The following is a 22,263-nucleotide window of genomic DNA, read 5'->3' as shown; positions in this document are numbered from 1 at the left end:
AATTTCCGTTCTTATCCTGGGGCAAAGTTCTTAACCTGGAGCAACCACTTCCTGGTTAGTGGACTTTGTGACCCGAAGCGTCTGTAACCTGAAGCGTCTGTAACCGAGGTACCACTGTACTCTAAATGCATGAATCAATCAATCAACCAATGTGTTTGTCTAGGCTTTGTTTTTGTTTTTTTGTCATTTAAATAACAGCCATGGGGGCAGGTGGGCGTGGATATGTGATTAGGATTGGCTAATCCTTTCATTGTGAAAGCCCATAGCAATTTTGTGAAATGGAAAGCATTAGCTCACCCTTACCCCATCACATGGTCCTGATCCCCCTGTGGTGCTTACTTAAATGAAACAAATCTAAACCTGCTAAATGTATTTACACATTTAACACTATGACTACAGGAGTGACAAAAGCTGAATATTGGGTGACCGAAGCATCAAAGATATGACATAACTTGATCCTCATAGGAAAGTTAGTGAAAAAAAATTTTTTTTTAAGCAAGGCTTGGTGCACACTATACATTTAAAGCACTTACTCACCTTTGGATCCTGGGAACTGGAGTTTATACTTCATAGAGATACAATTCCCAGCACCCTTAAACTATAGTTACCTGCATTCTCTTGGGGGACTGTGAGTGTGTGCTTTAAATGTTTTGTGTGTACACAGCCAAGGTTGTATTTAAGAGGTAAGCCCGATGGCAATTCCAAAGCAAGGCATCATTCAGTGATCTGTTCATTCTTAGCAAGAATGATTGTTACAGAAATGGAAATATATGATGATGACATGTCAGACCACCTTATGCCTCAACAGGGATGTAATCCATCTTTAATCTCCCTCTGCAACAAACAAATAATGCTACCCTCAAGATATATAGCGTTCTTCACCAAGCACATACTACGAAGGTAAAACAAATGAACACAAAACACACATCGAGCACAAGAAATTTAGAATTTCCTGAAAAGATTTTATAAAAGGATTTTCCAGTCCACTGGCCTTAAAAGAAAGAGGCAGTTGTGAAGCCTTTGAATATATTTTCCTCCTTTGGGGTTTTTTTCTTCCTTAGAAATTGAACATAGCATTCACAATAGGTCCTTGAGCTTCCCCTACTTTTAAGAGGATAACAACATTTAGAGATATAGTAATCATGAAGGATATGATCATTCTTTCAATTCACAAGGCATTTCTCTTTAAGTACAAAGGATACCAACATTGTGGCCAGGAAAAGAATTAGCCAGAGCAAAGGCTGAATCTAACTAAAGTCAACACTAATAAGGCAACATTTTTACAGCACTTTCAAGCTTTCAAAATGCTCCACGTGTCTTAGCTAGTTGTGAAATGTCAGTAAATCCATATAGGATTGTAGCCAACTAAGTTTTACTCAGAGTAGACTCATTGAAATTAATAGGCCTAAATCAGACATGCTCATTAATTTAAGTAGATCTGCTTTAACTAATGTTGGAGACAAACCCTAGTCAGTGTGTGTATATATGGTTTACACACACACAATGCTATATGCTATTCCATGAAGTGTAGGAGATGTTCTGTTGGTCACAAGTCTCTTGCACATATGCTATGGCCAGGGGTAGGCAACCTAAGGCCCGTGGGCCGGATGCAGCCCAATTGCCTTCTCAATCCAGCCCACAGACAGTCCGAGAATCGGTGTGTTTTTACATGAGTAGAATGTGTGCTTTTATTTAAAATGCGTCTCTGGGTTATTTATGGGGCATAGGAATTTGTCCCCCCCCCCCAAAAAAAAAAAATAGTCTGGCCCACTACATGGTCTGAGGGACGGTGGACCAGCCCATGGCTGAAAAAGGTTGCTGACCCCTGTGCTATGCTTTATAGCTGTTCCTTAAAGGATCAATTAAAGACTGACTTGCACAGAACGTTTCACTAGTCAGACTCCAGAAATGGAATAGCTGTCATTTCCATCAATACAGATTTCACATTGATGAACACATCTCTCCACTCACATTTTTGGAAACCTTTTTAAAAACTTTTTTTTTACTACCAAAGCAGACTGGCTCTCCTGGGTATATGTAGGCTGTGTAGAGTGAAACGTAAATCAGCTATGACTAAGCAACTGTCTGACAAAACCTATGTAACTCTTGACTAAGAAATGTCATTGTGCAAGTGGAAACATACCATGATGGAAGCCAGCTGAAGGGTAACTAGCCCATATGAATTTGTGATCCCCCTGTGGTTCACTCATTTCGCATCTATCCTTGGGTTCACTATTAAAGGGGTAACATCCTTCTAGTACAGCAGCAAATGCTCCAACTGCAATTTCTTGGTCGAAACCCTAGACACTTGTTCTGATTGAGGAAAGGGGAGAGAGGCTGCAATGGGTCCCCACAGAACTATTGTTTGCTCACAAAGAAGCTTGAGGTTGTGGCTTTCACTGAAACATCCCACTATTTTGAAAAAGGCAGGAGCGCAAAGCAGTATCAACGTGAGGTTTGATAATAGGCTCCTCAATTAATTAATGGTTGTACTCTACTTTCGTATTCTTATACTTATGAATTGCTGATGCTGTGATGTTTATTGTAAATGAAAATAATTTTCATTATCTATCAGGCACACAACTCTTCTGCCTTTCTTGATCTTATTTCCTGACTTTTGAATAAGAATTTATTTTATTTTATTTTACTCTTGGCAAACTGGACACTCGGTATGGTAAATCTGGATGGGGGAATACACAGCAGGATTGAATGACCATTTCCGTTGGTTGCATGAACTGGCACCTTTACACGGCTGTCTGGATTTTCGCAAAAGAGGACATCGGTTGTCAGCGAATGTCTTCAGGTTAACTAAAGCCACGAAAAGGACATTTTTTAATGAGAACCGGTAAAACATATTAAAAGGGTAAAGCAATTATCTGATGTAATCCTTTTCAAAATCTGCCTGATCTTCCAAAAATAGATGTAGCGATTCCCTGTAGGACAAGTAATTTTCTTAGCAGAAGTCTGGCAACTTTCTCCTCTCAAAACCAGAAACTATATACATGTAAACTTGCCTTCCCCAATGCCTTCAATGGAGGATGATTATATTTCCTTTCCAATTCTGAACAACTGTTTCATATTTGATAGTATAATTTAAAAGCTTGAGCAATGTAAAGGAGTCCACCAGTCTTGGCAAAAATCGGAAACTTCTGCAAGAACCAAGTGCGTGCCATGAGCTGTGCAATTTGCTCATGCAGAAACTCCTTTGCTGACCTCCCCTTCATTTAACAGACTCCACTGTGCTAGAAACACAAATATGGCTTCATAATGGGAGAGCCAATAGCAGGAATTAGAGCAACAACATCAACTGTGTTTTGTTTATGCTGGAGGCCATAAGGAGACAATACCGTTTGAAGTCTTTGGCTTTTTGCGATGTAATCCACCACTAGCATGTATTATGATACTGCAGACCAGACAATACACTTTTATTCTCTCTTCCAGACCATTGACAGGCCCAGTTGTTTTAATATTTAGTATTTCCTTTCAAGGACTGTGTCCCTTGGGGTTAAAAACGCAGTGACAACAGGAGGGCAAGAGATCAAAGTTTGTGTTCAGGCTGCAGCAGTCTTCTTCCAGGGGAAAACATCTGCAGAAACCACCCTGGCACGGAACATCAGAAGACATCAGAAGAGCCGCGCTGTATCAGAACAAAGGTCCATCCACTCCAGCATCTTCTCCTCACAGTAGCCAACCAGATGCCTATGGGAAGCCTGCAAACAGGACCTGAGTACAGCAGTACAAAAGATGGTGGAGGTTGAACATATAACCATCATGGCTCATATCCTTCATGGATTTGTCTAATCCACTTTTAAAGCCTTGTGTGAGTTGGTGGTCATCATCACATTTTAAAGGAGTAAATATGTGGTGTCCCCAACCCCACCTAGAAATATTATCATACTTTCATTCTAGAAAGGTATCCTAGTTGATGGTGCTGAAGGCCACTGAAAGAGCCAGGAAAATCAACAGGGTTATGTTCCTGCACCTCCCAGTGTAGGTTGACCAAAGTAGTTTCAGTACTGAAGCCTGCATGAAATGAATCAAGCCAATCCATCTCATCCAGAAGTGCCTGGAGATATTTGCCGACAATGAGAGGCTGGTCAGTGGCCAAATTGATTAGACTGACTATAATGAACAATGACTGTTCATTGTGGCTGCAGCTTTTGCAGTCCCAATTTGTGAAATAATTCTTTATTTGAACTCAGTCTGCAGCTTACAGTTTGTAAATCCATTGTTAATTGTTTCAGTAGGGGTTGGTGTGAATTCTCAGCTTCCAGTACCATCTACTAGTCGTCAAATGTGTTTGTGATTGACTAGCTTAAAAATAAAGGATCGTGTACATATTACACACTGCATTTTGTGAAGTTGTGAAAGGCAAAAAGTGAATTATGAATATAAAATATTTGACCATTCCCAAACATGTTCAAATTATGCAGCTAATGTGGTACCAGTCCTTAAGACTCGTTAGTCTGCAGTATGAATGTTTCCCCTTGTAAATTTATGAAATACTGTATACAGTTACTTGCAGTAATGTCCTTTGGCGTCCCCAAAGAATTTTTTTGAAGCTTTATAAGGGTCTTTAACTTCAGTTTGAGACTAAGTCAAAGGCTGACTGCAAAGGCATTTGCCAATCATGCACATAACAAAAAGCAGGATAGCTTAGAGGTGACAGACATCACTGTTGTTCCTTTAGCTCCTTGATATTGTTTCTACTCTGTGTGCATTTGTACCAGGCCAGATAGACAACTATCTGCTATCCAGTGGCATCTGCTACTATTGGTGGCTGTTGGAACTATAGCACACAGTGGTCCTAAACCTGTGACCTAGTTATTACAAGCGGTTGTGATTTATTTAATCACACATTTATTTAATTGTATTTTGATCCAGCTTATCAGTTTGCAGCCAAATTAACACACAATAATTATTAGTGCAGAACATGATCTAATGAGGGTTAAATTCTATTTGCGTCTAACGTCCTTCTAAGCTAATTGAATAGCTAATTGAGTTTGTCTGGTAGAACCTGGCTGCACAAGGCCTGCACGATTCTAGCAGGAACACAAAGTTTCTCTTTTGCAAATGTGGTCTGTCTACTTACTGCTTAGAGGCTTTTGGTGTGGCTGGCAGGGAGGGAATTTTCTAATGAACTGCCAAGGTCCTCCAAAAAGCTTGCCAATCACACAAAAACCAGCCGAGTCATGTCTATTATTATTATTATTTTAAAATTTTATACCACACTATACCTGTAGATCTCAGGGCGGTTCACAACATGAAATCACAATATTAAAAACAGAAAATACATAATAGAGGTGTCACTTATTTTTGCATAGGATTATTACTTATATAAGAATTATTTTATGCAAATCTGCCAGCATGTGTGGCCTCATCTAAATGCCATGTTAACCTTGTAATTGTAAGCTATTAGAACATACAAAAAGGGAGGGGGGGAGAGAGAGAGCAGGGTCATCTTAAGCATATCTGGCGCCCTGGTGCAAAGATCCCTCTGGCACCCCCCCCCCCCCGTTTCCCAGAGTTGGCAACCTTTTTTGGGGAGGACGGTGCTGCCGATGATGCACCCAGCTTTGCGAGGCTGGAGGAGGTGGGCAGCGGCTGGAGGGCAGCTCCTCCAGCGGGGAAGAGGCAGAGGCTGGACGTGGCGGCTCCCGGCTCAGCTGGCCGCTTCGTGCCGTGGCGGCCACAGCAGGTGGAGGCTCCGGACGCAGTGCTGCTTCAGTGCAGCATGGCGGAGGTGGGCGAGGGTGGCGAGCTGATGCCAGGAGGCGCCGCGTCCAGCCTCCGCCTCTTCCCTGGCGCCCTCCAGAATTTGGTGCCCTGCGCCACTAGCCTGTGAGAAAGAGAAAGAGTTAAATAGTGGTATTTGCCTGAAATATACCTGGTGAGAGAACAGACACAAGAGAAGAATGCAATAGCATAACATAGGCCTAAAATTAAACATCCTTATTTGCTTCCCTGGAAGAATAAGGGAAAAGAACTCAACTTGCCTGAGTTGAGATTTGCACTGATGTTATAGTAGTTAGATGTATAATCACAGAGTGTGGTGTTTCCTAAGCTTTTAAAGCTGGAGTATACCATCCTTTGTGGGGAAGGGCCATAGCTCAGCAGTAGAGCACACGATTTGCACACAAAATTTCCCAGGTTAAATTCCTGGTATATCTAGGTAGGATTGCAAAAAAAGCCCTGCATGGAAGCGTGGGGAGCTGCTGCCCATCAATGGAGACCAGGCTGGGGAACCTTTCTCAGTCTGAGGGACACATTGCCTCATGCACAACTTTCTGGGAGTTGCATGCTAGGGGTAGGCAGGGCCAGAGGCAAAAAGTTGGTGGAGCAACAGATGTGATTTCAGCATTGGTAGAGTAGGCAACATTTCAGCTCCAGGCAAACAGGAACTCTGGTTGCAGCTCAAGGACACATTCCCACCAGGCAAGAACCCTGGAGGAGGGTGTGGAGCAGGCCCAATGAGTTGTGTGGTTGGGAAGAGTCCCAAGGGACAAATGGAGGTACAGTGGTACCTGGGGTTAAGAACTTAATTCATTCCAGAGGTCCGTTCTTAACCTGAAACTGTTCTTAACCTGAGGTACCACTTTAGCTAATGGGGCCTCCCTCTGCCGCCACGCCGCTGGAGCACGATTTCTGTTCTCATCCTGAAGCAAAGTTCTTAACCCAAGGTACTATTTCTGGGTTAGCGGAGTCTGTAACCTGGAGCATCTGTAACCTGAGGTACCACTGCACTTGGAGGACTGCTTTCATCTCCTGGGCCTGAGGTTCCCTGCCTGTGATGTAGATAATGCAGTTCAATGGACTAATGGTGTGGCTCAGGATAAGGCAGCTACCTGTGTTCCCTTCCACTTTCTTTCTCAGAGTGTAAAAGACTAAGAATTACTCACCCTCAGAAAAAACAACAACTTCTGCCTCCGCATGAGTCACTGCTGTACTGGACATGCTTTCCTAATGGAAGGGGTCAAACTCAAAGCGATGACACAGCCAGACAGAAAAGAATCCCTGAGAACAGATGACTCTGCAACAGGAATCATTGAATGAACCAATTACACAGAGAATCATAGAATTGTAAAGTTGGAAGGGACCTCAGGGTCGTCTAATCCAGCCTCCTGCAGTGCAGGAATCTCCACTAAAGCATCCGTGACAGGTGGCCATCCAACTTCTGCTTTAAAAACTTCCAAGGAAGGAGAGTCCCTGAGGAGTCTGTTGCACTATCTAACTGCTCTTAGCATCAAAAAGTTATTCCTTAGTGTTTAGTCAGAAACTCCTTTCTTGTAACTTGAATCCATTGGTTCGGGTCCTACCCTCCAGAGCAGGAGAAAACAAACTTGCTCCATCCTCCATTAGATATTTGAAAATTGCTGTCATATTTCCTCTGTCAGTCTTTTCCAAGCAAAACATACCCAGCTACTTCAACTGTTCCTCATAAGGCTTGATTTCCAGACCGTTGATCATCTTGGTCGCCCTCCTCTGTGCATGTTCCAGCTTGTCAAAATGCTTCTTAAATTGTGGCACCCAGAACTGGACATGGTATTCCAGAATACAGTGGTACTATTCCTTCTGTTGATTGGTACACTATATACTTCTGTTGACGCAGCCTAGAATAGCATTAGCTTTTTTGCTGCTGCATCACATGGTTGACTTATGTTAGAGCAGAAAATGCAGCGGCAGCTTTGGCCTTCAGCAGGCAGCACAATTGCTAAGGATATTTAATCACTGTTGCTGAACGATCATAGGATGAAATATTGACACCAGCTAGAACTCAGGAGGGGGGCCCCAGAGCAGCAGAAAAAGCACTGGAAGCTGGATGGAGGACGATACTGGGGTATGTTTGTTTAAACACTTCTCTCGTGTCTACATTATTTTATTCACTTTCCAACTGTGATTCCTTTACAGAATAAAGCACAATTGGCTGGCTTTGCTATGGTTTGGTATCTTGAGCTCCTCAAAGGAAGGGCAGGAAATAAATGTAACAGCAAATAAATAAGCCTTGGCCCCATGCTCAGCTCAGAGGTTTTAATCTGGAAATCGAAATTGATTGATTGTGAATTGCTAACAACAGACATATTTTCAGAAGCAGCCTCTAAGTTTATTAATGTAACCATTTGCTTTGCAATTGCTAGCATCCCTTTATTTTATTTTTTTACAAATAATTCAAGCATTTCAAACTGGACGAAAACTTAAGGAGTCACCTAATGCACATCCACAAGTACTGTACCATTTAACTGCCCCTATGATTTGAATACTTTTTTCACCTATAGCTAACTTAAAGCCCAGTTTGCAAAATACAGCACTGTGGTGCATACACTTCCTTTTTCAGAAGTGTTTTGTAAATGAGGACAGGAAGACCTTAAGAAACAAATCCCAGAATATTGTAGATCCAAGCTGGAGTGGGGAAATGTTCTGTCATGTTTGCCAACGGCCTGGTCTTGTGAGTTTACATGTAGGCAGTAAAATATGTCAACAAGAGAGCCCTGAGATATTTGAAACTTATGCCAGGTTTTTTGTTTTAAAACTAGAGTAAGCAATAGATGGATATGATTTTGTTGAATAAAGCGGGCCATAGAGGATTTTTCACTCATATATCTCACCTGTAAGTACTTTTGCTGGTAAGTCCTTTTAAGAGAAATGTGTTTAACAAATGTGTGTTGATATAATCCAAATTGGGGCAGGGGCCTTTAACAGTCTCTGAGGCTAAAGTCCTATTGCACGGGAATAAATCCCTTTGACTCAAGGTGGTACTTGTTTCTGAGTAAATATACCTAGGGTTGCACTGTACATTTACTTTCAGAAAAGAGACTGAAATAGTGAAACACCAGGAGCGTCTCAAAATTTAAAATGCTACTCAATGCCTGAGAAACAGGTAGAGATGAGACAAAATTCCTCTGTATAAAGTACTCCCTAAGATTATATATTGGAGGCAGAATGGCTTTGAATACCAGTTGCTGGAAAATGCAGGCAAGGTGAATGTTGTGGACTTCCGATGGGCATGAAGTTGGCCACTGTGAGAACAAGATGCTGGACTAGATGGGCCATTGCCCTAATTCAGCAAGCTCTCTTTACGTTCTTATATAGGTCCTAGGTTATTTAGAGCTTTTAACATTAGAATAATGACATGAACACAGTACAGATGCTTCAATAAAGGGCTTGTATGTCTGTTGTAACCTAGTCCTGCCAAGAGATGGGCCACTGAATTCTCTGTAGCTTCCACATTTTCTTCAAGGCAGTATCCACTGTAGCTTTCACTCTAGAGTTATGCTCTTTTAACCTTATGGAAAGAGATTATCTTGCAAGCTACTCGCATTACGATGCATGACGGGCACTTCACATTGGCTGCTGATTTCCTATGAAGTTTTAAAGCGGTCTTCCCAAATTAGCAAAAGAGAATTTCATTGATTTGAAGAATATCGTATTGTTTCTGGGACAAAACACTTGACCTTTAAACTTTTGTGCTTTTATCTTGTGCACTGCTTTGAAATCTTCAGATTAAGGGTGGTATATAAATTTAATAAAAAAATAAATTTGTTATTGTTCAGTGATTACCCCTTCCACAAAAGACCCCACCATGCTCGTAGCAACAGACACAGGATGACCTGAGAATTATCCCTTGTTAGCAAAGGAAATTTATGGGAAGTGGGTGGCTAGATGCAGCCTGCGTGGATCTATACTGAAATAAGCCTCCTGACGCACAAATGGGTGTTGCCGGCAGTTTTATCAAAATTAACATTTCAAACTAGCAAACAGATCAAAGAAAACAGATGTCACAACTTATAAATAGATGATAATGCCATACACAAACCAGGAAGGTGTGCGGGGGGGGGGGGGGGGGCAGCCAGGCAAACAAATTAGCACCTGCCTGAACAAAGAAATTTAATACAATGAAGCATGCTACCTGGTCTCTTGATTACATCAGATGTCGGTGGATGTTATGAACAAAAAGAAATGACCAGAACGTGAATACAGTGGGTGACGTGCGTTATCTCATTGGAATTTGCTGCCCTTAAGAGAACAAGGGAAATTCCCCAGAGAAGACAATAAAATATACAACATAAGTCTTTTATACGCAAGCTATTAGCCAATGAAATGAAAGAAAAAATACCAGTTTTATTCAATTGGTGCTCTTGCACAAGGGCTTCAAAAGGCATCCACTTATGGTGGAAAGTGATTTTTTTTTTTTTTACCAATTCCCACTCCTTTCTGCAGCTCCCAACACCCCCCAAAACTGACGGGTGCTGCTGCTGCAGGTGGAATCAGCAAATGCCTCTCTTCCTACTAGCAGAACTGATTTGATTCCTCCATGCATCAGAGGGGATAGCTTGAGGATAGCTGATTATGTTCAGAGTATTGCTATTCTTTCACCGGAATGAGAAAATAAAACAAAAGAGGTCAACAGGAGATACATTACACTGTATATATAGTATACAATATATTGATCAACTACTGTACAGTAAATACTTAACTACTGTTATTTAGGCCTAAACAAATGTCTGAATCAAACTTATCTTAAAAGCACGGAAGCAACGATTAGTAAAAAAACAATACATTTTCTGAGGAGAGAACATGTCTCCTGTACTGCATGATGCTGTGAAAATGCTCTTTGGATATGTAAAATTGTCATCCCTAGTTTTTTAAAAAAAACATTTTAAACTTGCTGATAGACCTCGTTAACGGCGTTTAATATCTGGGGTTTTTTCCCAAGCTGCTGGAATTGTGCTCCTTGACTAATTATAGGACTTAAACGAAACAAGCTAAAAATGCCTGAAATCAAGCAACTTTGCTACTGATTGCTGCTTTTGGTAACTTTATTTTTTGCTACCTTCTGCAGCTATGTTATCTTGTGGCTTTGCTGCTTCTCTCAGTTTAATTTTTGTCTTGGCATTTTGTTTTGGCATCAGATATTTAATTGCCTTAAATTTGTATCTAACATATAAAAGCAATATATAATTTTAAAATAAAACAAAAAGTTATCACAGAGGTAGTACATTTGTGCCTGTGCTGCAGGACTTCAGACTACAGGGAGTTTTGCCCGACTGCATGGTCCTCCATACAATTTCCTGCATAGAAAACTATATGGGCCTGAGGCAGGTTCTAGCATAGCATTCTTGATATCATGTCACTCTTTTATAGGTAGGCGTGGTGGCACTCCTGATCAGGCCAGTTCCGCCTATAGTTTGATGTGGTACAGCCCACCTTCCCTCCTTCAGTGAGAACTAGGCCCTAGTGTTTTAAAGTCCTAAGCTGTGTTTGCTGACCCCTAAAAGCAAGGTCTGCAAAACAAGTTTCTGCTTTGCAGGTTCCCATGCCTCTCCCCTCCAACACTGTCAAGCAAGAGACCAATACAGTAATCTTTTCTCCAGTAACAGCCCATTTTAATTGTGGTCTGATCATAATAGCGTGTGCAAAGGGCCGGATTTAGGTTTGATGAGGCCCTAAGCTATTTGAAGGTAATGGGGCCCTTTATATGTCCAGCTGTCCTTTGTCAACAACAAATTGTCACTGGTTTTTTTGTGTTGAATATGTGCTATACTGTATAGTAATTTATGGACCTAATAGGTCCATACACAACACAAAACACTGTTGCTGTATGTTGGTTTTATTTTGTTTTTTATCTTATATTTTGGAAATGTACATCCAGGGTTTTTTCCCTTTAAATTTTGGGGGCCCCCAAGATAGTGGGACCCTAAGCTATAGCTTGTTTAGCTTTACAGTTATACCTCGGGTTGAATGTGCTTCGGGTTGAGCGCATTTGAGTTGCGCTCTGCAGCAGCCCGGAAATAACGGAGCGCGTTACTTCCAGGTTTCGCCGCTCGCGCATGCACAGACGCTCAAAATGACGTCACGTGCATGCGCGGGAGTGGCAAAACGCAACCCGCACACATGCGCCATAGCGGCTTACGTTGCGTTCAGGATGCGAATGGGGCTCCGGAACGGATCCCATTCGCATCCCAAGGTACCACTGTATACTTAAATCCGGCACTGTTAAGAGAGAGTGTGTATGAGAAAGAGAGCGTGCGAGAGACTGGGAGAATGCCTGTTTGACACTACCCATACACCATTTATTTTTATTTCTCGGTCATCTATGCCATCCCTCTGTGGGGGGGGGAAACACCTTTGTTATGAGCTTCTCCCCCTGGGGGTGGGGTTGGGTGGAAGACTTGCGGCCATCTACCTTGTGATCAGCCTTCAACTACCATCAGCCCCAGCCCGCATGATCAGTGGTCAGAGATGCTGGGAGTCGCAGTCCAGCAACATCCGGGGGGCTCCACCCAGGAGCCCCCACCATCAAAACCTACGTTTCTTCCTTTTGAAGAAGGCAGCTGTGATGTGCGCACTTGGCCACTTCTCCCAGCTCTATCGCAAAACAGCCCCGCCTGAGAGCAGCATTAAGCCTGCGTGGGCGAGGGCGGCGGGCCGGTCTGGGTTGGGCTGCTTCTTGCTGGAGTTTCGCTCCAGCTCCCACAGGATTGAAAAGAGGGCGGCGGGGCGGGGGAGGGCGAAGAAACAGGGGAGGAGAAAGAAAGCAGCACTTGGAGAACCCAAGCGGAGTTTGCAGAGCTCTTCTCCGTCTCCTACAGGGGGCACAGCAGCGGCGGCGGCCCAGAAGCGCCTCGCCCCCAGCGCGCCAGCCGAGCGCCGCCCGGGCCGCTTCCCCACTTGGGCGCTGCTCCGAGCACGTGGAGGTGGAGCCGGCGGCGCGCGCGCGAGAGAGGCTGGCCCGGGCCAAAGGGGGCGGAGCCGGGGCTGCCTGCTCCCGATGGGAGCCTGGAAAGGGGGAAGCCCGCGCGCTCAGGGGCAGCAGCGAGAGCGGAGCAGGCGGGAGCGGCGCTCGCTTTGCCTTGCTGGATTTGGGGATCTCCGGCTGGGCAGGGGGGAGGGGGCGGAGAGAGAGAGAGAGAAGCCAGGATTCTCCTCGCCAAGGGGGGGTTCAGAGCGCTGGATCGAGGAGGAGGATGGAGCCTGTGACCAAGTGGAGCCCTAAGCAAGTAGTGGAGTGGACGAAGGGTAAGGAACGGGGCTCCGGCTGCTCCTCCAGCCTGGATCTGCGGGAGAGGCACGCTGCTCTCTTTCACCCCCCTGCGCAGTGTTTGCTCTTCTTCGCTTCTCTTCCTCCTCCTCCTCCTCTCAAACTTTTCCTCTTAACTTGGGGGGTCCTCAATCCCTGCCCCCCTTCACCTCGTTCTCCCGCCTTCAAACTCCTCTCCTGCCCCCTTTATTTCAAGCTGCTTCCTCAGGAGGGATCATACCTGCAATTAGCTGCCGCTCTTAATCCGAAAAGTGCTTGGCGGGCTGTTCTCCGGCTGTTAGCAACACACACACACAAACACACACGGCTTTCAGAAGCCCAACGCAGCCACTCGCGTGTCAACAAACGAGCCTCTGCCGCGGCCCTGGGCTTGTTTTTGCAGCCTGGGCTGGGAGAGGGCTCCGCATTCGGCGCCCCCCCCCCCGCCGGACTTACACGGGGTGTGTTGCGTTCACACAAACAAAGAGCAAGCTTCTTTAAGTATTCCCGGCGAGGCTTCTTGAAGAGCCAGGTTACCTCAGGAAAGAGGAACAGTGATAAATTCTGGGCTTTAAAGAGGAAGACGCCCTTGTGACTGATTTGGGAATGTCGTGTGAATCTCTGCTTGAACAGAAGCCGAGTTAAAGACGCTAAGGTCTTCTACGCACAATAATTGGTGATAATAAATCGAGCCTCCAAATGCCCGACACTCCACAGGTTGCCTTCTGAACAGATGGGCTCGTTAGTGGCTGACTTTATTTATACAAGGCAGTGTATGGATTGCTATCGCTTAATATAGCAATACTCTCTGCACACACAACTTCCTTGGATGTACCGGTGAACAAACACGGATAGGGCTGTGCTACAGCAATCCAGCTCCACTTATTTTCTCGCGAGGGACTAGGGAGTGCAACCTAAGAGTCCATTATATAGTTGGCACCCTCTGAATGCCCAAACATTCCTAGCAGACGAAACCTTTTAAGTAATGTGAAGTCTGAGACTGTCTGCTTAGGTTATAGGGTGCTACAAGTTGGCAGGAGGGCTTTTTTAAGGTCTCTCCTGCTTTCATGATAGGCTGCACACTTTACCAGTTTAAAATGCATCTAGGTCATTCTTTTTCTCAATTTGGATCCAAGCGGGCTTGAGGAAAAACTCGTCAAAATGCAGTGTTAGATAAGAAACCATAAAACTGAAACAGGATAGATTAGGCTTGTGGCTACTGCGTGCACATTGCTTACCAAACCAATGGTGGGAATACACTGGATGCACAACAAATGTGCACACAGCAGAAGTTTTTCTCTGCCAGCTTGGCTTCTGGTGTTTTGTTTCAGAGTGCTCAGTTACTTCCTATAAATTAGTTGGTGTGATGGTATGGCACTGGTCATTCAAAGTGGTTTCACCTTCCCTTTTATACCTGCTCTTAAATATACTCGGTGCAAATTAGGTTCTCCCAACTCACTGGATTTCCCATTTTGGCAGTTTTAAATGGTGGATTTTCCCCAGTCCCCCACCCCCTGCCCAATATATATATTTATATGTAATAGGAGACTGCAGTTATGGGTTCCCAGAATCATTGCTGGCTGATTAATCTGGTCTAGAAGGGTGTGCAGGGTATTATTTGATCAATAAGTTTATTTCACTAGCCAAATGCTATGATAATTATTATCACACTACTCTTAACTTGAAGAAGAGTTGTTAGAATATGAAGACTTGTGTGAGAGGAAATGTAGGGATGTGTGTGTGTGTTAATCTGTTTAGAGATCGCTTACTGAGAAGGGGCCATTCTCTGTTATTCTTTCCACTAGTTTCTCATGGTTTTATTTTCCTGTCTTGACTCAAGTGCCTGGATATCAGTGCAGCTAAAGCCTCATTCACAGAAAGATGTTTTTGATCCAGAGACCTTTTTACCTTGTGTGTGAAACTGAACTTTATTCCTTCGTTCTATCCTTTTTTGCTAGTATACATGTTTCCTGCTTTTGCATCATCTAGTAAAGAAGGATGAATAGGAGCTCCTAATAATCTATTTCAATTTACATTGACTTTCAAGCTATGAATAACAGATTGATTTGGTTTGGTTCTTACTCTGTGAATGGCTAATTTGCTGCTGAAAACTTTTTTTTAAAAGATCTCTTAGCAAATCTTAGAAATATACTCTCTAAGTATGGCAGTCGATGAAGATCTGATTACTACAGTTTCGCATTTGAATTGGTATTTTCTCCTTGGCTGAGATAATGCTTTGTTCAGGGAAGCAGCTACCTTTGCATGTTCAGTATCCTGATACTTATTGGATTGTATCCAGCTTGACATTTAAAAGTGGCAGCATTTGGATTAATTTCATGGACCCAATGAAAATGGTGTCCAGGTTGGAAATTATCCATGCAGCTCATTGGGAAGGGGTAACCAATGTGTTGCCCTCCAGATGTTATGGACTACAATTAACACCAGCCCAAGCTAGCATGGCAAGTGGTCAGGCATGATGGGAGTTGTAGTCCAGCCACATCTGGAGGACACCATGTTGGCCACCTCTGTCTTATAGAGTACTGTTGCTGTGAAGACTGAAACATAGTTGTACATGCTTTCTAATTTTTTGCAAAGTCAGAAGCCATTGTTTTGCAACTCAGAAGGCTGAATATGCAAGTCAACTGTAGGCATGAATTATGCAAATGTTACTGATCCATTAAGATTGTGTGAGCTATTATACAAGAGCTGTTGCGTCTGGTCCTGGCTGAAGTGGTGACTTATTTAAGCAGGGCAGCCCAAACTAGTTAAGAGAGATGCCGTCCTGGAGAGTTCATTAGTAGAAAGGACCGATGGAAGACTGCCTTTGAGAGCTAGTGTGTTGTGTAGTGCCTGAAAATGGAACCATGACAGTTCCCAGTTCAAATCTCACAAATGTACAAGCCTGTTCTTTCAGATTTAGTGCTTCGCCATTTGTTTTAGTTGAGCTTCTCCTAATTAATCAAGGCCTGGCCTTGCCACAGTTAGTGGTTTTAACTTTCTGTTGGATGTGTGGTGCTTTGAACAGGAGGGATTTGCTTCTTAGAGAATTCATTTTTTCCCTGTGCTCTCAGTGTGAAATTTGACCTCTCAGCTGAACATCAGAAGGTTCCCTAATGCTACCTCCTGCCTGATGAGTTTGTAATAAGGCAGTGGGCTGTAAAGAAGGAAACTCTTCATGGGCACGTGCTAATCTGTTTCATTGCTTTTGGACAGCACAGATGTCATTTAAAAGCATGTAAGTAGCTCAATAATCACTTTGGTGTTAAGTTTCATTTTTAATCCATAGCCAAGAAAAATTGCCTTTTTTGGCAGTGCTCTACTAGGCTGTTATTTCCAACCAAATTTCTACATTTTAATCATGTTATTTCTGCTCCCCTGAAGAGGGAGGGCAAGGAGGAAGAAAAAGAGCTTGACAAAATCTGTCATTCTAGGCAAACAATAACTTGAAATAGTATTTGAGAGCTGAAAAGTCCCTACTTTGGTGTGGGGGGTGGGGTGGGATGATATAACTTCTATTGATCGTTGTGGTATGCTATTCTTTGTATGGTATGCTCTTCTGAAGAGGATATTCTCTTCTGAAGAAATTCCTGCAGTGAAGCTCAAATAGGAGCTAGTAGTTATCAAATTTATTTGTAGTAGCACTTCCTTTGTTCAGAAGATTGCATCAATGGATAGTGAAAACCCAAGTCAGACATCAGAGGGTGGCATTTCATTGACACATAGTATTGAAGGCAACCTCAAAGACCATCTAGTCCAGTCTGTTGCCAATGTAGGAGATGCACTCCTACTGCAGCACCCTTGATAAACAGCCAACTAGCCTCTGCTTGGGACGTGGGTGGCGCTGTGGTCTAAACCACTGAGCCTAGGGCTTGCTGAGCGGAAGGTCGGTGGTTCGAATCCCTGCAACGGAGTGAGCTCCTGTTGCTTGGTCCCAGTTCCTGCCCACCTAGCAGTTTGAAAGCACGCCAAAAAAGTGCAAGTAGATAAATAGGTACCACTCTGGCGGGAAGGTAAATGGCATTTCTGTGTGCTGCTCTGGTTTAGCCAGAAGCGGCTTAGTCATGCTGGCCATATGACCTGGAAAAACTGTCTGTGGTCAAATGCCGGCTCCCTTGGCCAGTAAAGCGAGATGAGCGCTGCAACCCCAGAGTTGTTCACGACTGGACTTAACTGTCAGGGGTCCTTTACCTTTACCTTTAACCTCTGCTTAAAAAGCCTTTGACATCCACCACCTTCTAAGGCAGCCTGTTCCGTTTGGTCGCATTCCAGGTCCCGATGAATGAAAGCAAAAGGAAAGCCTTTGAGGCCCACAGCTGTACCCAGGAATCCTAAATGCCTATGATCAATGGTTCCAAAAGACAATGCAGGCACTGTTTAATAAGTTAAGGAGGATCCATATCCACCTATATTGTGCTATTAGTATTGCGCTGAGACAGAGGAGGGTGGGATAAATTGGCATATCCCCCACCCCCCATTAAACCACTTGTACATTTATGCACAATCTGATAGGAATGAGAGCATGACAGGGAGGCATTTTCTGAATGTTCTCAGGCTCATTTCGCACTTTTGAGGATATTTTTTTTAAAAAAATTATTTGTGGGAGCGTTTCTAGGTATGCAATGGTATGCACATGCTGTTTAATTAACACTGTATGACAATCAAAATGTTTTAAGAATGTTGAACTAGGGGAGATGGTAGGGAGTGACTATATTTATCTTACTGTTTTGTGGAAAAACTAAAAGACATATCTTTCCAAAGTTCATCTGCTTCCCCCCTTTTCCCCCAAGATGTGCCAAAATATGCTACCCTTTGAAACATGTTCTTTTAAAAAGTATTCCAACAAACATAGCCTCTAGTTGAATCACGAACATGAAAAAGGCACTGTTTACTTTCTAAACAAGCATACCTCCTCTTGGAAATTTTAATTTTTGCATTAGTTTATATTGGCTTGTTTTACTGAGGGTCTGCTCCAGAAAAATACCCTATGGGTGATACTAAAGTTAAGACTTACTGTGTGCAGACTGCAAGTTGCATTTTTGCATGCTCAGTATCTATTGTCAAGGTGCATGCTGATAATGAGCACTCTGTAATATAATTCCTCTGTAATAAGGACCATCCTTTCATTTTGCATTCACAATTGCTAATCTGGAGCATGTGTTGCTTTGGTGTCCATGTTTTTCAAAAGCTCGCCAAACTTTTCTGTGAACCCAGCTGCCTGATCTGCACCATGTGGGCTTAGCTGTATTTCTGGGTGAAGATGTTAATCTGTGTGCTTTTTTTCACATTTAAAAAGCAAGGCACAATTAGCTGGCAGTCATCTTAAAACCATGGAAATTAAGGAGATCTTTTTGCTGACAGAAGAAAATTTTGTGCCTGAACTAAATGCACCCTTAAGACTGACAACCGCTTGAAAAAACTTTGGTGCTATTATATGGCCTTATCTACTGTACCATAAACCTCCTCCGTCCCCAGATGTTCATTTAAAAAGGTGTGTGCGTGTTCTTTAAAATCCTTTAGCTGAATCCACTGCTTGCATAGTTGAAGCATTTTTAAAGATTATGTCTTATCTGTGCTAAACGATTGCTGATACGGTCATTATTGCCTTCTTGCTCTGTACGATATGCCCATCCAGAATGAAATGGGCCCCTGTAGGAGCAGAAAGAAAGGGGCTTCCTTTGGTCTTGAACTCATTGTTTTCTGAAGAGAGGTTGGAATAAGGGGTTTGGGACTGATATGGGCGCAAGGCTTTTCTCAGTGTGGCCTTCAAGCATCCATGAGGTCCAGCTAGCTGAGGCTGTAAAAGGAAGTCCTATCTTGGCTACACAATTTTTATTGGCTTTAGAGCTCCTTCACCAGGGGAGAGTCCATCAACTTTCCAGATGTTGTTGGGCTATGATTTCCATGATCAGCACACAAAGAGAAGGCTGGAGCACAGGTAAATTCACCTGTTATAGCTCTTCCCTATTCTGATGTTGCCCATAATCCTGCTCCCTCCACTTGCTGCTTCTGGCTTGCTTAAGAGGGCAGGTGAGCAGGCAGCAACTGGAAGCAAGAATAGAATGAGTAGAGCCAGGGGATTCTGGAGGTCAGCAGTGCTCTGGTGTGGGCCCCATGCAGTACCTAATGATGCTGAGCCGTAATCTTGGCCCATGTTCCTAAGATACGCAATTCTGGCATTGGAACATAGAATGGGTCAGCTCTCCAGTGTGACATGGGCCTTCCGATGTTCTCTGCATAGCGTGGGGAAGTGCCAGAGTACATCCTTCTGCCCCATGATGTCAATAGGGGGCCCTTGGAGTGCACACTTCTCAAGGTGTGAAGCTTTGAAGGAGATTCCTGCATTGCAGGGGGTTGGACTAGATGACCCTCGGCCGGGATCCCCTCCAACTCTTCAGTTCCATAATTCTGTGATTCTAAGTCTAGTGCTTTTAGTTGAGCTTTGTCATCTGCCAGTGCACGTAAGGTGGATCTCTGTTTTGTTTCCTGACTTTTTATCATGAGAAAGTCTTTTATAATAGAATTGTACAGTTGGAAAGGACCATGGGAGTCGTCCAGTCCCATCCCCCGCAATGTGTATGATGTGAGAATAGCACTAGTAAAGGCTACAATTTCAGTGAGGTTTACCTTGCAATGCATTTTGAACTGTCAGGGAGGTAACTCAAGACCCATCTTGGATGCAGGGTAATCTGTCATCATCTTTCTTCTCTGTTCTGTTCCTTCATGAGCAGTCCTCTCTTTTGCTCTGGACGGTATATCTGGACCTTCTCTGCACTCCGCCCCTAGTTCTTTTTCTCCTCACAACAGCCCTGTGAAGTACTGTATTTTTCGCTCTATAAGACGCACCAGACTACAAGACGCACCTAGTTTTTGGAGGAGAAAAACAAGAAAAAAATATTCTGAACCTCAGAAGCCAGAACAGCAAGAGGGATCGCTGCGCAGTGAAAGCAGCAATCCCTCTTGCTGTTCTGGCTTCTGGGATAGCTGCGCAGCCTGCATTTGCTCCATAAGACGCACACACATTTCCCCTTACTTTTTAGGAGGGAAAAAGTGAGTCTTATAGAGCAAAAAATACGGTAGCTTAGAAGAGGAAAGAATGACTGGTCTAAAGCGCAGAAGTCAGCAACCTAAGGCCCATGGGCCGGTAGCGGCCTGCGAGGCTCGTCTAACCGGCCCATGGTGACCCCTGCCACTGCCCGCTATAACTGGCACAGTGCGGCGTGGATGTGCACAGGAAATAGCGTGTGCACATGTGCAAGGAGTGTGGTGGAGTCTCCTTCTTTGGAGGTCTTTAAGCAGAGGCTTGACAGCCATATGTCAGGAGTGCTCTGATGGTGTTTCCTGCTTGGCAGGGGGTTGGACTCGATGGCCCTTGTGGTCTCTTCCAACTCTATGATTCTATGATTCCTCCGACCCAGATGTGCACCGGAAATAGCATGTGCGCATGTGTGCGGGATGGAGAAGTGCCTGTGCGCGTGTGCACACTCTATTTCTGGCGCACATCCAGGCCGGAGGAGCGCCGGAAATAGTGTGCGTGCACGGGCGCTCCTCCGACCCGGAAGAGCGTGTGTGCGCACACGCTCCAGCCCATCCTCCAACGGACAGAGCGTGGACTGGCCCATCGACCGGTAAGCTTGCCAACCCCTGGTCTAAAGTGACCCAGTGCATCTCAGGGTTGAGTGGGAGATTTAAAGCTGGAGTCTGCCCAGTTCTTGTTTGACGCTTAAACCACTGCAGCCTGCTGGCTCTGTAAAGGGCCCTGGTTGGCTGGATTATGGAGAGCTAGTTCTGCACTTGTTGGCAGCTGCACATTTGGAGGTGGCACGACATGGGAAATTGCCAGAAGGCTCTGCATTCTGGAAGGCTGGTTAACGCGGATTTGGCAGGTGGCTCTGTCTGGTTCAGAGGGCGAGGGGTCCAAGGGAAAGAAGATTAATTTTTAGAGACCCGGTCCTTCCCCTTTTGTGAACATAAATGGGTGAGCAGGCGAGGTTCAGCCACCCGATTCTCAAATGTCATTTTGGAGGGATGCTTTGAATGACCTGGAGGGAGGGGTGCTGGATTTCAGTTCAGTAGTGTTTGTCATTGACAATGCAAACCATTCCACTTAGACAGAAGTTTACTGTTATAGTGTTGAAAATTTACTTTAAAAAACAACAAAACCAAACCTTGTTTCCTTTAAAAAATATGCTGGTTTTTTTAATTAAATGTTTTCTTAACTGTGAAAGGCCTGCCATGTGGTGCATATGGCTAATTGGTATTAATTCCCTCCCGTCCAATAATTGCACTGTGGCTGTTTGCTTTGTCAAACTGCAAAACATATATGGGTCACAGAAAGAGAACTAAGTGCCACATGAGGCACGAGACTTGTTGTTGTTGTTGTTGTTTTGTTAAAGCTTCTGCTCTTCCTAATGCTTACTTTAAGAGTACTTAAGTAGTGTTGCTAGGTACTAAACAATGCAAGTCCAATTGCGTGGGTGCCTTTACATTCCTACTTCCCCAGTGCTTTGTTTCCCTTCTTTAATACTGAAAGTGAGGCCTGTTTAATTCTGCTGCAGAAGAATTTCCTTTGTTTTGTGGAGGTTAAAAATATATTGAAAGGGCTTTTGCATAATAGGCCAGGAAATGCTTTTGAAGGGACTCTCTTTCAAGCTATCCATCGCAGTTCCCAATAGAGGCAACCACCCATATTGTCAGATTTAATATTTTTAAATAATTAAAATAGAACAGTTTTGAACTGAAGTCGTACTTCCCAGTTTTTCTTAGCTTCATTTTATATAGATGCTTCCCCACTATTAGGATGAAGTAGATGAATTCTTTTCAGTTGTAGAAGAGGAAGAACTGTTGGTATTTTAGTGTTAGTTCGGATTTTGCTTTTCACATCGCTGTGCTGAGATGCACAAGCATTCTTATTTAATCCCCGCAACATTCCAATGTGGAAATGTACATAGCCTGTTCTGCTTGGTGGTGATTCCTTTTTCACCCTGAGTTTTAGTTCAATCCAAATGAGCTAAATTGCATGAGCAAGAGAGAGCAAGAGAGGTGAGGGCGGGAGTGAAATGGTTCAATAATACAAATGAACGCAAATAAGCAGAGTGGTCTTAGCATAATTCCTTAGGATGGTCTGTTCTGAGAGAGCATACACCCATGTGAAACTGTGAATATTTTAGTATTTGAGAACAAAGACCCCCCCCCACTTGAAATAAACAGAACAAGCTGGATGGTCGCCTCCTAGGGGTTCCCCAGGTTGC

General features: G+C 43.8%; 1 protein-coding gene and 1 long non-coding RNA gene across 2 annotated transcripts in view; one reads left to right on the top strand and one right to left on the bottom strand.

Moving 5' to 3' along the window:
* Positions 1–3,342: 3,342 nt before the first annotated feature.
* LOC308473138 lies at positions 3,343–13,325 on the bottom strand. Its single transcript, XR_013983940.1, has 3 exons — positions 13,257–13,325; positions 6,900–7,030; positions 3,343–3,723 (listed from the first exon to the last, which is right to left on the bottom strand). It is a non-coding gene; the product is annotated as an uncharacterized lncRNA (long non-coding RNA).
* Positions 12,800–22,263, top strand: part of CNKSR3 (CNKSR family member 3) — a 61,748-nt gene continuing 52,284 nt past the window's right edge. The window contains exon 1 of the mRNA XM_080998386.1: positions 12,800–13,014. Within this exon, the coding sequence (XP_080854512.1) occupies positions 12,963–13,014 (52 nt within the window). The 5' untranslated portion in view covers positions 12,800–12,962. The remainder of the gene's footprint in view (positions 13,015–22,263) is intronic.

The sequence above is a fragment of the Podarcis pityusensis genome, assembly GCF_964106645.2.
Source record: "Podarcis pityusensis genome assembly, chromosome: 3".
Classification (NCBI taxonomy): domain Eukaryota; kingdom Metazoa; phylum Chordata; class Lepidosauria; order Squamata; family Lacertidae; genus Podarcis; species Podarcis pityusensis.
This window is presented reverse-complemented; position numbering and strand designations above follow the sequence as displayed.